Source organism: Lucilia sericata, unplaced genomic scaffold, assembly GCF_015586225.1.
Source record: "Lucilia sericata isolate MDLA Ls3-8-SP2 unplaced genomic scaffold, ASM1558622v1 Contig000220F_arrow, whole genome shotgun sequence".
Lineage (NCBI taxonomy): Eukaryota > Metazoa > Arthropoda > Insecta > Diptera > Calliphoridae > Lucilia > Lucilia sericata.
The window spans coordinates 146,405-162,394 of record NW_023994248.1 but is presented as its reverse complement, the minus strand read 5'-3'; the positions used below and the strand labels follow the sequence as shown (position 1 = coordinate 162,394).

General features: G+C 30.3%; 2 protein-coding genes across 2 annotated transcripts in view; one reads left to right on the top strand and one right to left on the bottom strand.

The window, feature by feature from the left end:
- The window catches only part of LOC119602298 (potassium voltage-gated channel subfamily H member 3-like), a 175,284-nt gene that overhangs the window by 35,188 nt on the left and 124,106 nt on the right, over window positions 1–15,990 (top strand). The window lies entirely within an intron of this gene.
- Window positions 494–3,297, bottom strand: LOC119602311 (phenoloxidase 1-like). The gene is made up of 7 exons (XM_037953744.1): window positions 3,066–3,297; window positions 2,831–3,006; window positions 2,578–2,758; window positions 2,057–2,506; window positions 1,352–1,979; window positions 1,041–1,296; window positions 494–964 (listed from the first exon to the last, which is right to left on the bottom strand). Exons 1-7 carry the CDS (start codon window positions 3,240–3,242, stop codon window positions 769–771), a joined length of 2,064 nt encoding a protein of 687 aa, XP_037809672.1. The 5' UTR covers window positions 3,243–3,297; the 3' UTR covers window positions 494–768.

Genomic DNA, 15,990 nt, shown 5'->3' with positions numbered 1-15,990 from the left:
ATAAATAAGAAATTAATTAACGGCTCTAACAAATTCTGTAGATTTTATTTTTACATCTGACAACTCAGCTGATTTTGGGTTGCTATAGAGAATTCGCCCATAAAACGCTGGAGAAAAAAAGGCTAGTAAAACGCGGTTCGCACACATCAACTTTTGAATTTGCGGGAGGGTGAATGAGATAGAAATATCATTTATCTTTATTCTCTCTTATGCAAAATCAAATAGGAGTTGTGTGTGAACCGTGTCAAAGAAAATAAGTTTTTAGGTGCAATTATTTGTGTGTGCATTTTATTTGCAAAAATATAAATTTATGTATATACATATGTATATGTATAAAATAGATACAGAATAACATACCCAGCAAAAAAAGTATGGAAAAAGATGTAGTATTTTCATCACTACTAGTAACCCGAAGTGCTTCAAATTCGGGTGAATACCTATGAATTTTACATTAGGGTGTCATTGAAGAGATGTTGTTTTTGACAACTTTAAACTACAACTAATTTTATTTTTAGAAGCAGTAAGAATCCGATATTTGGATATCAAAAATAAAATACATTCTTTCAATAACACGATTGTGTAAATTTCATGTACTTCGAATATGTTATTTGTAGTGACTTTTCTACAACTCTTTCCCCACTTTTAACTGGGTTTTCATTAGATGGGATTAACCGTTGTTTGTAAATTATGACATCAATTATTTTTTGCTAGGTATGTATGTATATATATATATGTATGTATGTATCTATATACTCATTTTGCAAATGATTATTTCTTTTCGATTATGCTATCATTGAATACAATAACAACATCCGTCTTTGCCATATTTGAGAATGTTGACGTAAGTGCATTGAGGGTGTTGGCCGGCAGGCGTCTGTCAAATGGAAAGCCCATTGTACGTTTATCGGGGTATAATTTGTCTTTTAAGCCGCAGAACGAATAAGCATCACCACAAACATCTTGACTAAAATGTAAAATTAAAAACAAATAACGAAATAAATTTCCAAATTATTGATAAATCATATATTGTTTATTAGTACCTGTTGTTCGATTGCACCACAGCGTCATCAGCATAATTAGAAATCATAACAAATAGATCGAATGGCATACCTTCAGCTTTGCCTTTGGGTATAAGCAAGTGTTCAGGCCAACCGCATCCACAGAATCTAAATGACGCCAGTTCATCTGCATTTTTGGGTTGATATTCTGCACCAATTCGTCGGAAAGATCTATCAAATGGTATGGTTACTGACGATTCATCTGAACGACGTCGAATCACATTTCTTCCAGGTTGTACTAGTACAATAAATTTGTTATTAAAAGAAAACAGTAATTGACAATTACAACTTACGATTCACAGTAAACTTGTCTAATTCAACGGCAAGAATTCTTTGCTCTTCTAGGCTTAATGGAGTTCCACGTTCGTCACTTTTTGGGCATATAAATATACGACATTTTCCTTTTTTATGAGAACCACTGCTGTTTAAAACATTGAAAGTGTATTCAAACGGTGCGTGTTGTAAATGAACAAATGAAGCATAAACACTGCCGTTTGGACCAAAATCTAGACCCGCAGCTAGATCTACGTTAGATTTTTGCCAATAAGTCAACAATACGTTAGGTCGCGCAGTGCGCGAGTTAATTTTTGCTTCTACACTATTAATTGCTATGCCTTGGAATCCCAACTGACTTTGATTATATGGCGGCAGTAATGCTTTGAATTTATTAAACATAGTATCCAAATATCCATGCCATCTGTAAAATATTGGATCGCGCATTGCAGTGGTAACATCACCCATTACTCCATATTCTTCCAAGTGGCGAGAATCAGGATCATGGCTAAACGAAATAAGATTGTGCACCATATTGTGTAGATTTCCATAGTATTGACGATTGACAGATAATGACGATGCTTCAATTATATCACCTAACAAATCAATACCATGAACATCATCTAACTGAATACGTTTTCCAGACGTCTGAAATATTTTATTAAAGATACATACGTATTGTCTTAAAAGTTCAATTTAGTTTATATAATTAAATTAATGCTTACATCTTCAAGATATCCCTTGTCAATAGCTGCCAAAATACGATCCCGCCAACGTTCGCATTCTGCAACAGCAATGACATTATTTTCACGATTTACGTCTTGTAGAATTGAGTTTGATGAACGAGCCGGATAAGTGCGGTTATTTACACTACTAAGAAGTTTAGGAAAATATCCTTCCGATATAGGTTCACGTAAATTACTTAATTCCTTAGTGCGGCTTAAGTTATTGCAAAACCTCTCCACATTATAACGAGCAATAATTTGATGATGCATATAGTAGAAAAGTTCTCCTCGGCGGTCTTTTTTTACTACTTCCAAAGGACCCTCTGTAGGGTAAACCAAATGCCAGTGCCAGTGATGCATATTAACGCCAATATCTTCACGGAAGTAGGCCATACGTTGTTCTACCTCAATATCCGAAGCAGTATAATTGCGAGGTATCTCTATGTGAGCCTTTAAATAAGTAGATGAAAATAAAATTACTTGTTATATAATGGAAATAATTAATAAACATTATAACTTACGCGGCTATCTGGATTCGTAATGAGCGAAGCTTCTTCACGGGCATCCTGAAGTACAGATGGTTCCACAAAGTTAGCGGGAAATGTCTCAGCTACTGGAGGTATTTGAATATTTCGCGTATCTCTGCGATGTTGTATTGCCACCGAGTAACAATATTGAAATAATAATGGATTTACTCGATCTCTAAATAATGCAAAATTAATATATTGGTTTTAATTCATGATTTATGAAATACACGTTAATTCAAAATATTACTTTGTGTAGGCACATATTGAGGCGAAGCTTTGTACGTTTGGAGCATCAAGAAATATTTTAATCAACTGGCTAGCAACTTGCTTATGGTGGTCTTGAAATAAAGAGAACTGTTTTCTTTTTCCAATTTTTTCGGCAAAACTAAGGTCCGGTTTTCTGGCTACATCACGTAAAAGTATCTATGAAAAGGACTATTGTAAATTTCGTTTGGGTTGCACTATAATCTATTTCAACATACCTTCACTTCTACATTGTCGCCAAATCTACTCTGGAGTTCTACTTGAGTACCGCTGTAGCGATCAATGTAATAACTATCTGGCAAATCAAATGCAGCCTTTCCGTTATCACGGGAGGTAAAAACTGGTTCCAAAGGGCGTTGAAATAACAATTCTAAAGCTTTTGTATCGTTGGACATGATTAATAAAAATCTTGCAATACTTCCAAATAATAAATTTGCTTTGATGCGTACTTTAAATACACTGATGGCATATTCTGTTCGAAAAGTGCCTTTTATACTCTAGAACTACTATTAAACTACTAAAGTAAACCGCAATATTTAGTTGTTGTACTACAGATAAGAACATGCGTAAATTTTTATTGTGCGTACTGCTTTTTACATAGCTTCTTACATACATAGATATTTTAAATATGTGCATTATGTTACATTAATTATTAATTATGTTTCAGTAGCGAGTCCGAAAAAGCAACTATCGTATATTTACTAAATTAGTTATCCGAAAATATTAGTCTTGGTCTCAAATTAATGGTTATGTGATCTTGTTTGACAATTCCAAAGAAAAATAGTATAGTTTTTTAAATAAGGATAATAAATTCAAAGACGTTTCTTGAGTGTAGGATATTAAAAAAAAAAATGTATCATTCATTTCAATAATTCCTACACAAAAATTAGCTTATAGTCAGTAACAATATGTATATACAAAATTACGATAGAACCATGAAAACTATACTATTATTCTTTGGATTTGCCGAGTCCCAATCTAATTTTACGAACGGCTAGAAAACCAATGTGAACACATAATATAAGATTTTCAACAGGGATAAATATTCCACAGAGAAATACTTTTCGGAGTTTTTTTAATTTAGATATATAACATTTCATGATGTGATGCTGTCTAGTATAATGATGAATATTTCGAGTGAATTTTGTTAATTTTTGGTGATTCGTTTTAACATGAGAATGTTTTATACAGACAGATGGACGGACATATGGCAAAAATATTGAAACAAGAAAAAATCAAAATATCGTACGGGAATGGAAATTAATATCAATATAAAAGCCATTTGTTATATGGTATAAAATCTTACAAACAAAATCTTTTCATTCTTTATTTAAACAATAGGCTGAATAAACTTCTCAAAAACGTAATCAAACGAAAATAATACCCCCCACTATAGTGGTGTAAGGTATAACTAAAGATTGAACCCACCAAAGTCGAACAAGATTCGTTTATATCTACAAAACTAATTGACCAATTGATATAAAATTTTGGATTTGAGTAGCCTATAGTCTCCTTATTTTACTTCATTAAATAGATTTTTGATATTTCATGCAGTTTTGTAGGCTTTATAGCTTAAGCGATAAAAGTTGATTTTGCACGAGTTGTAATTTAGTAATTTTTGTTCACTTTAACTCATTTCACTTCAAAGATCATTCAATTGTTTTTCAGGAATAAGGACAAATGGATAGGTCTGGACAAAATAACGGGCTTGTGGTGTGAAATCATACAAATGGTAACATTAAGGCATTCTTCTAAATGAATTCGCCATTGATTTTACCACTTGTAAAATCAGATTTTGATTTTACAATACCTGAAGGAATGCTGGCTTAACAGGTCCTTTTTTGGAAATTTGGTCTATATTTTCTATTTACAATAATGGGGACAAATGCTACATAATATTTTTAATAATTTTTCCTACCACGGAATGTGACAATTAAACGATTTTTTGGAATCAAACGTACAGAAGCATTTTAATTTTTATCATATCCGTGCAAAATAACATTTCTCTGAATAAGCTTTGAAGCCATTTTTCCAAACAAAATTAACAATTAAGACTATTGGATTGAACAATTAGTTTTGTAGATATCAAGGAATAAAAATTGTTGGATTTAGGTCGGTTCAACCTTTATTTATACCCTTCACCTTTGTGAGAAGGGTATATACATATATATATATATATATATATATATATCCTTCTCACAAATATATATATATATATATATATATATATATATATATATATACCCTTCTCACAAAGGTGAAGGGTATAAAAACAAAATAAGTTTGTAATTTCAAATTTCATTTGTAATTTCCACAATATAATTTTCCGATCCTATAAAGTATATATATTCTGGATCATTATAGATAGCGGAGTCGATTTAGCCATGTCTGTTCGTCTGTTGAAATCAGTTCTCTGAAGACTCCAGATATCTCCGGGATCCAAATCTTCAAAAATTCTGTCGGGCATGCTATCGAGAAGTTTCCTATTGAAAATAATTTTTGACATCTTTTTATTCTGACAGTATAAAATAAAAATAATAACAAATATTTCGCAACTCTTCTTGATCGTTTTACATCAAATTTGGCATTGTCAGATCAGTAGAAGTATTTTGAAGTATTTTTTGAAAAATGTACTTTTTAAAACTTTGAAGTCCTTTAAAAAGGACACAGGATCACGAGATGAAAAACAAAAAACGTAGTTTTTCTCCATTAAATTTATAGTTTCAGATGTATATTATCCGGTTAGTGTCTAACGAATTTGTTCTCTTTTTGTCGGACGGTGTTATAAATCAATCCTCATTAAATGCGGAATGAAGAATTATTATCCCAATACATAAATTAAAAATGCACATTATGTACTCGCTTATCTAAGTGATATTTCGTGGCAGTCAGTGGTGATGCTTTCACTAATTCTTCCACTTAGATTTAACATAAAAGTGTCCTAGGCTGCCTTATCGATGTACTCCCGCTTAGAATGTAAGCCACAATGTCATTAAGACAAATTAAAATTTCACTTACATAATGAGTGGAGTTCTAAGCGAAGTTAATGAGACGCCTATAAACGCTTGCAAATAAGAATATAATGTATGTAAGTTAAAGTACCATATCTTCCGACTTTGTTATAGAACTCCAAAAAATGCATTTAAAATTACTACTATGGAGAATGTAATTTTTAAGATATAACTATACCCAGTGTGCTTTGCTACCCTAAAAGGAATATGTATAAATAAATTCCAGATTTATTATATGTTTCATATGAAAGATGTCAAGCAAATTATTGCAAGTTCGCCAGTTTCTATCTATCGCCAATTTCTATCTATTCAAAAAAAAATTTGAATAACATAAGAGTTTCCAATATGCACGAAATTTTGTATTTAATTCATATATGTTGTGCTAAGCCACCCATTGAAAGTCCGCCCGTTATGCTCTAAATGTTCACATGAATTTCAAAATTCTCCATGTAAAATATGAAGATTCTAGCTCTAATAGTTTCTCAGATATACGAATTTTTCTATTTGAATCATGTGGGGGCTTCAAGATCCCCTCAGATGAAAGTCCGCTTTTTTTCCTCCAAAATGTTCAGATGAGGGAGGGTATTATACGTTTGTGCTGATGTTTGTAACACACAAAAATATTGGTCCTACACCCACCTTAAAGTATACCGATCGATTCAGAATGATTTTTTGAGTCGATTAAGGTACAGGCCGCAATTTTCAAAATAATTTTATGAAATTTGGACCAAGCCTATTGAAAATGGTTGAAATCGGTCTATTATTTCACCTAGCCCCCATACAACCATACCTCCCGATTTGGACTTTTTATGCCATAATTACGTGAAATATACTACTATCTCTCTAAAAATTGGCACAAATAAGTTTTATATAAGTATAAATGACACTGCAGATTTTCGTAATGATCGGCCCTTATTTGACCCTAGCCCCCATACAAACCCCCTTCAAAAAATGTCTTAAACGTCTAAAATGGACTTGTAACCATTTGTATCGCAATGAAACTCAACAAAACTGTTATTTAGAAATATATCCTTTTCCCAAATTTAATGAGGATCGGCCCATATTTGACCTATACTCCTATATGAAGCCTCATTTAGAAAATTTGTTTTTTATCAAAAAATTGCTTACATACCTTGCAATTAAGGTAAAATTCAACATAAAAGTTTTGTTATGAAAAATAAAAATTTTTAAAATATACTCATGGTGTAGGGTATTATATGGTCGGCCAAGCCCGACTATACTTTCCTACTTGTCTAAAATATATGGATTTAATATTTTCTTAATATAGGCGTGGCTCCTCGCCCACTTGGAATTTCAGACATACAGGAATACGCTGTGAAAATTTGAATAAAATCGGTTCAGCCGTTTAGTAGTCTATAACGTTCAAACATACAAACAAACACACATTCATTTTTATATATATAATTTGTAAATTTAAGCATAAAATGTTTATAAGAATAATTACATGTTTTTAGCAGCAAAATACATACAAAAAGTAGTATTTTGAATTGTTTGTAAACGTGTTTATAAGATAATAAACATTTTAAATTTAGAATTACATGTATTTTATTTAAATGTATTTTTAAACAAAAAATGTGCAATCATACTAATTTGAATGGAGTGGTATAAAAACGTCATATTTTATGTTATAGCACAATTACGACGAACGACGAATTTTACGAAACGAATTTTCGTCCTCGTCCTCATTTTGGTTTTAGATTTTTTTTGTACATTAAGTTATTTTTTGTTTTAAGTAGTGCTTTCTTTTATGTTTATGGTATATAAATTAAGTTAACGGGATTTTTTATTAATATAATTTAAATTCAATATGAAAATAAAAAAATATTTAAAAAATTTTCAAATAAAATATTTTTTGTTTTAGATCAGTGCTGACCATACACATACTGTTACACATTAATTTGTATTGGTAAAGCAGCAGAGAACAAAATGTAACCCAAAATAAAACTGCACTAATAAAATGACTGCAAACTAAAAAGTATATTCTATCTGTCAAATTGATATTATGGATTTTGACAGACTGCGTACATTAAAGTAAACAACTAACACATGCTCAAATAAGAAAATATACAAGTCAGCTTATAGTGTAGGTGAGACAACGCAACGTCAGCAGAAATTTCTTGCCCTATCTCGCGTGATAGGGAATCGAGATTTTGGGCAACATTGTTTTAGATATATGGTCACACCATTCAGTATGTAAACAAAAATTCATTTGAAAATTTATAAATTTTTATTAATTACGTGTAGTTTATTTAAAAATGTTTTGAAAATGTTATTTGTTGTGATTTTGTATTACGGGAAGTGCAGCGAAAATTCCGAAAAAATAAGACATTTTAAAGCAATTCGCAATACGGAATGATTTATTGTGTTTCAGTCGACGAATATACGCAACGAACCATTGTCAAGCATTTCGTTCTGTTGGACGAAATTTGTCGTTCGTCCCAATTGTGCGTATACCATTATTTTTTTAATTATAAAAATCTAGAGAAATTTGTTATTTAAAATACATATTTATTATTTACAAAATACTTAAAAAAACTTAAAAATATATTCTAATGGTGGAGAAACTCATAAAAATCATATAACGAATAAATCTGTGTAAGTCGCCAAATGAAATAATTGCATTGTTTTGAAATTTGTCAAAAATTGTTATTTTTGTTTTTCCAGATATTTTCAAAAAGAAAATTATAATTACAATATTAGCAACAAATGATTGTATAGCAATGAAGTCGGCACCAATTGGTTAAAAAAAAGCATTGTGGCTCTTCCGAACTTCGGGTATATATATAACTGCTAAAGGAATAAAAATATACATCAACTTTTTTAATGCATTGGGCCAACATAAAATCTCATATCTCATATTAGGCTTGATTACAGAAAAAATACATGCCAAGAAGAATAAGAACTGAAGAGCTTGGCTAGCCAAAGCTGCCTACACACTATGAGAGAAGTCGTTAGATTTTTATTTCATACCGCCAAAACAAAATAAAATGAGACTTCAATTGAAAAAATTTAAAGAAAAAACGTAAATTTTCATTTTGTTTCTGTTTTAATTTGAAATTTGTTTATGTTATAATTTTTTCTTTGTTTAAATAAAAATAAAACTCAAATAAAATGAAAAAATCCAATCGTTTTGAAAATTTAAAAAAAATCATACGGTTTTCAATTTTCACATTTTGTATCTACACAATAATATTTTTAATTTGAAAATTCTCACATGTCGTTTTACTGAATATTATGGTTATTTAATTCAGAAATATAATGAAATATTATATGGAGTCATAATATGACTGTGGTCTTTTTCAAATGTTGGTTTTATATCAGAGGAGCTCAATATTACCATTACATAGCACGCGTGAAGGGTAAGAAAATTCTGCTGACGCTAAGTTGATACACATACACTATAGGTTTAATTCTTCTTCTTTTTATATTGAGCAATATCAGTTGGTTTGCTCTCAACTTGAAAAACACAATCAAATCAGTTGCTGATCAGCACTTGTCGAAGCAAGGTCTGTGCGCGACGTTTTTAAAATACACACAGAAATACAACAACAAAATTTTGAGAAAGCCGAATTAATGTAGGAGAACATGAGAGAACAGTTGATAGTTTTTTATATATAGACTTTGATATACGCTGGCTGTCAAAATCCGTAAAAAATATTTGACAGTAAGCATATACTTTATAGTTTGTAGTCATTTTATTAGTATACTTTTATTTTGAATTGAATTCTGTTCTCTGCTGCTTTACCAACACAAACAAAACTATGTTAGTCTATGGTAGTATGTGTTTGAGCATCTCTGTTTTATATTTATCATTAATTCTAATAAAAGTTCTTGAAAAACAGTTTTAACTCATTTTTGTTTTGTTTTGGAAAAAATGTGAAATTTATAACAAAACATTTTAAATGGATATATACTAGGGATGCCAAAGGGGACTGGCTTTTACAAATGCCGGGATTCGGGATTTCGAAAATTGCAATCCCGGGATTTTTCGGCATTTTACGGGATTTCGGGATTACATAAATTTAATTATTTTATACATGAAAATCTTAAATCTTCATGTTTGTGAAGAAAATTGTTTAATCTTGTGAAAATTAATCGACAGAAGATAAATTATTTATTTTTCATAAAAATTTTTTTGAATTTTACCTTAATTCCGATGTATTTAAGCAATTTATTGATGAAAAACAAAATTTCTAAAAGAGGCTTTATATATTGGAGCTAGGGTCAAATATGGGCCAATTGGGAAGAGGGATGTAATTTTATATAAAGGTTAGTTATGCTGAATTTCATCGCGATATAAGTAAATTCTTGATTCTGATTCGATCGGTATACTTTAAGGTGGGTGTAGGACCAACCTTTTCTTTGGATCATGTTATCTACATTCAGAACAATTTAATTTACCTTTACCGTTATCACTCAGATTTGTAGAAAGCTTGTAATGCAAAACCTTCTAGATATCATTTAAAAAATAAATTTTATATATGACTGTGCCGAAATGAAATAAATATTCCGGCATGTGATGGAATTCGAACGATTTGAAATCAATAGATTTGAAAAGGTATGATGAATTTCAATCGATTAATAGTTTATTATTTTCTTGAAAAATACTACGCAGACAACAAAATACTTTCCATTTAAGAGAATCAATTTAAAAAAATATAATAATTTGTATGAAAAGCCGCAGAAATTGAATATTACACAATTTTTGTATTATTTTTGTAGATTCATCAAATAGCTGATTGTAATGTATTGATATTAATATTGGCATCAAATTGGTTTTCAGAGGAGGTGCTTTTAGGATTTCTTGTGTTAATTTTGGTCCAAATTTGTGTCTACTATAGACAAAGAATGTGTATATTTTTTAAGCCTACCACGAAGTGAAAAAATAAATCATTTTGCAAATCCCGGGATTCGGGATTTTCTAATCCCTAATGTCAGTTGGTTTCACTGCGTTGTGTATTTTGTTTTTTTTTAATATTTCGTATTGTATGTTTGGATGGCTGTGCAGTGTTGCCACTCTGGTTATTATTAACCAAAATTGGTTATTTTTATTTTGCATGTGTACATGTGAATTATTTTTTCGTTTTGGTTATTTTTTGCAAACAATTGAACTAAATGCTGTTTGCTTTTATTCTAAAAATAAAATTAAAAAACTTCTTTTATCTCTAGTTTTAAATCAACTATGTAAATATACATATTGACCCTGTTTTGAATTTTGGTAATATGTGGAATTTTTTTTTACTATTCGAAATTTTTTTATTACTGCAATTTGTACATCTACTGGTTATTCTAATGTGCACAAAGGTATTTTTCGATATCTTAATTGGTTTAGGATTTAGAAAAAGTACCTATGCGTTTTCCACATATTAAAAGAGTTGATTTAAATCATAACAAGACCGTAATATTATTTTATTTACACTAGCCAATCTAACACCGTGAATAGTCTCTTTTTGGGTCGATTCAAACTCGTCCGTCCTTCCGTTAATATTTCTATTGGAACTTTTTATGTTAAGAACTCGCGGTACTTATATGAAAAAACGAAGTAGGCAGTATTTCGCATTTCGATTTTTATGGAATTTGGTGGGAATGGTCTAAGTACTTAGTAGATTATGTCCTCCAAATTAAATTTAAAGTATAATTGCAACTTCTATACCTATTTGAAATTTTGCATAAACAGATACTGTGCTAATTTGCCGAAATTCTAAGATAAATGATTTAATAAGAATTAATAAAGTATTTTCTGCTAATTGATGCAAGAATAGTATCACAATATCTTTAAAGTATTAATCAACCGATATTTTTAAGTAACACAGATAAGGAAAATTAAATTGTATTGTCTACAAAAGTTGTAATAACATCTAAACTCGTACGACGAACAATAATCGCGATATATGCAAAGATTTGATATTCATGACCTTTGACTTCTACTAAATATCTCACCATGACTTTTAGTTCTTTATTTACATTTTTTAGATGATGTTGTATACTTGTTTTTATTTTACCGCCTTAAATTCTAAATTTTGGTCAATTTGTCGAATAATGTGGATAGATTACGTTTACAAATATTGCTAAAGTTACGAATGTAAAACTGAAATATTTTGCCAAACTATTTTTAGTTGACCCAGTTTGCTTGGTATTGAAAATGCGAAATATCGGTCAACAATTTCACCTAGCCCCCATATTATGCCCTATTCAGAAAATTACTATATTGCTTAAAAAAGCATGTATAGCGATGAAATTCAATATAAAAAAGTTTTATTTGTCAAAGTTTATGAGGATCGGTATATAATTGACTCTATCCCTCATAAAAAGTCTCTTCAGAAAATTACTTTAAAGCTCATAATGTACTGCAATATAGCAACAAAATTCAACATAATCAAGTTTTAAAGGAACTAAAATATCTCTGTCAGATTTTATGAGAATTGGTCCATAATTGACCATACGTCTCATATAAGATCCCTACAGAAAATTACTTTAACGCTCATAACTGTCTTCATAATTTAACATAGTTACAAGTTACACTCCAGAAAATTAATTTGTAATTTTAATATCCAAATGTAAACATGAAACAAATAAAAATAATTTTGTTTACTTTTTTCTTAATTTGGTTATTTTTTATTCGAATTTTGGTTAGAAAAAAATTTTTGTTGTGGTAACACTGGCTGTGTGTTTCATTGCCTTGTGTATATTGTTTTTGTTTCTTGGTGTATTCAGTTTCGTATGTTTGGATGTATGTTGGTTTTATTGCATTGTGTATTTTGTTTTTGTTTTTTATGTACTTCGTTTCGTATGTTTGGATGCTGCACAGTGGTATAGGAAAAAAAAAAGAGGGAAATAATTCGGTAACATCTAAACGGTTAATCCGATTTTAATGAAATTTGGTGTGCACAAAGAGGAGGTGTTGTCGAGTTTAGGTTATGAATTTGGACCTTATAGGCCAACCAGGGGCCCGGCAGGGGGTCCTCAAATTAGGACACCTCGGCTATGTTAAATTTTTAAAACGATCATATTTCTTCATTTGAGTTCCGATTTATCTCCTCATCGAGCACTATAAAAAATAAAAGGAAAACTCAACATCTTTTAGAAAATTTACCTAGCACTATTATTTTCATCCATAAGGTTAACTCTTAAATTTGTTACATATATGGATGAAAATAATAGTGCTAGGTAAATTTTCTAAAAGATGTTGAGTTTTCCCTAATTAATTTGTCACATAAAAACATTAGGTAGGCATGTTATATATCAATGGAAAGGTAATTTTGTCTGTTTTTCAAAACTGTATATAATTTTTGAAAATTAAAAAATTCGCGGAATACTTTTTTTTTAAAAAATTAAAAAATGTTTTTTATTCAGTTTTTGCGAAGATACTAATTTTTCAAATTGCAATAAAAATTTTATTTATGAATATTTTTTGATGAAATTTGACAGTTAGGTAGATTTTTTTACTCAAAATCCAAAATTAAACAAAAATTTCCTTATTAGAAATCCCGGAATTTCCAAAAAAGTTTTAAAAAATCCCAAAAATGGGATTTTTTGTTTTTTTGTCTATTATATCCATATCAGGGGCGGGGTTATCGAAACCCGTTACAAAATGATTAAGAACATATTGGGTCATATAAAACAGGTCACTATAATTTGATATCGACTATGCGATTTGAGAATTTTTGCTCAAAATTTAATTTTCCATAAAAAATAGGGTTTTTTTGGATGGACTTGGTCCCCTCGGTATCAACAATTTTTAGGTTTTGTTTCATTTATCGTATTTTATGTAAAGTCAGCTTTCCAAAAAGTATAAATTCTATATACATCTTCTTAGAAACTTTTTAGATAACTTAAAAAGAAAAAGATACTTTTTTCCCAAAAAAATTACAAAAAATCGCCGTTTTTTAATTTTTTAAATTAAAATGCCTATAACTTTGGACTCAGTCATGATTTTTACATAATTCTTTCACTGCTTGATATATAAACTTGTTGTTAAGCGAATAATAAAAAAATGGCGAAAATCCGGAATATTTGGACCCGCTATTATCAAAAAAATTAAAGTAAGGACGGTAAAAATTTTAAAATTTTAATTTTCAAATGCGAATATCTAATAAACTATAAGAGATAATTTACTGCTACGACGACATTTTTTATAGTGCTCGATGAGGAGATTCTATATACGAAATTTTAAATCGGAACTCAAATGAAGAAATAGGATCGTTTTAAAAATTTAACATAGCCGAGGTGTCCTAATTTGAGTACCCCCCGCCGGGCCCCTGGTTGGCCTATAAGGTCCAAATTCAAAACCTAAACTCGACAACACCTCCTCTTTGTGCATACCAAATTTCATTAAAATCGGATTAACCGTTTAGAAGTTACCGATTTATTTCCCTCTTTTTTTTCCTATACCACTGTGTGCTGTTGGTTTTAATGCCTTGTGTATATTGTTTTTTGTGTGGTTATTTCCTTTAGCGTTGTTGTTGTTCATTATACCCTACACCACATTAGTGGGGAGGGTATACATACAAAAATATTCCTAGACCCACCTTAAAGTATACCAATCGGCTTAGAATCGTTTTCGATTAAGCTATGTCCGTCCGTCCGTCTGGCTGGTTGGCTGTCCATGTAAACCTTGTGCGCAAGGTACAGGTCGCAATTTTCAATATAATTGGATGAAATTTGGCACGCACGTTTTATTTGACCCAAGGACGAAGCCTATTGAAAATGGTTAAAATCGGTTCATTATTTCACCTAGCTCCCATAGAACAGAACCCCCCGAAAAGGGTTTATGAGCTCATAATTATGTTAAATATACAGATCTTTCTATAAAATACGGCACAACTAAGTTTTATAGAAGTCTTGATGACCCTTTCATAAAGATCGGGCCCCATTTGACCCTAGCTCCCATACAAAGTCCCCTTCAGAAAATTACAATGTCCCAAATTAACTTATAAACACAAATATCGCGATGAAATTCAGCACAATAAAATATTATGTAAATATAAATATATTCACAAAATTTTATCGGGCTTGGTCCATATTTGCCCCTAGCCCCCATATAAAGCCTCTTTCAGAAAATTAGTTTTTCATTCATAAATTGCTTAAATGTATGGGAACAAGGGAATATTGAAGATAAATGCTTTATTATTAAAAATAAATCACATTTAATATTCATAACTGGTGTAGGGTATCATATGGTCGGCCACGCCCGTCTATACATTCTTACTTGTTTTGTTTTGCTATTGCTATAATGATAATATAGTCGGGAAAATGAAATACATACATTTAAATTTTATGAAATTGATATTTATTAAATACACTATGGTGAAGGGCATATAAGATTCGGCAAATCCGAATATAGCACTCTTACTTGTTTCTCTTTAGAATACCGACTGACCAGTTTTTTAATATCGGTTTTTTATAGATGACATTTCGTTAAAATTTTAGGAATAAAAAATAACTTTTATGAACATTTTGTGGTAATTTTACTATCAACATATTTTTTGTTTGATTTTTGCATGTGGATAATCTTAGTTTTTTGAAAACAATTGTTAACTCGATAGTTTTTAAATATACATACATATCGTTACATAAAATGCAACAACACTTTTAAAAATTTTACAGGAGAAACAAAAACCTAAATTAAATGAAAACTATTATTGTATTAAAACGGCATTTTCTTACAAGTGCTATATACCAACAGCAATAATAACCCAGCAAAAACTCGGTAATGGGTTGTACTTCCATTACCACTTACTTTTCAATGACTATTACTTACCGTCTGCATTACATAGAAGTACTCTAGTAATGACTTTCTTATAATCTGATATAGAAGTACTTTATTTTCGGCTTTGTCATTTTGTTTGCACATTTTATTTAATTGCGTTTTAAGAATTGTGTTTTAAAAAAATAAAAAAAAAAATTAGTTTTGTTTGTGAAAACCATTATTTGACGCGCAATAAAATAGCTAAGCAGTGGTGCAGTGTGTAGAACATTTGACTAACAAACCGAAGCCCCTGGTTCGTATTCTAGCTGGCTCTTTTTATTATTAAAAAACAAAACAACTTACTCAACAACTGTTTTGTAAGGGAAATTGCAAGTACTTCTTTAAGTCCCTATTTGTAAGCGT

Excerpts from the sequence above, each read along its gene's own strand:
- LOC119602311 (XM_037953744.1), bottom strand. The coding sequence starts at position 3,242 with ATGTCCAACGATACAAAAGCTTTAGAATTGTTATTTCAACGCCCTTTG. Across the intron at positions 1,980-2,056 it reads ACAAGGGATATCTTGAAGAT|ACGTCTGGAAAACGTATTCA; the intron begins GTAAGCATTAAT and ends AAAATATTTCAG. Across the intron at positions 965-1,040 it reads GTGGTGCAATCGAACAACAG|TCAAGATGTTTGTGGTGATG; the intron begins GTACTAATAAAC and ends TTTACATTTTAG.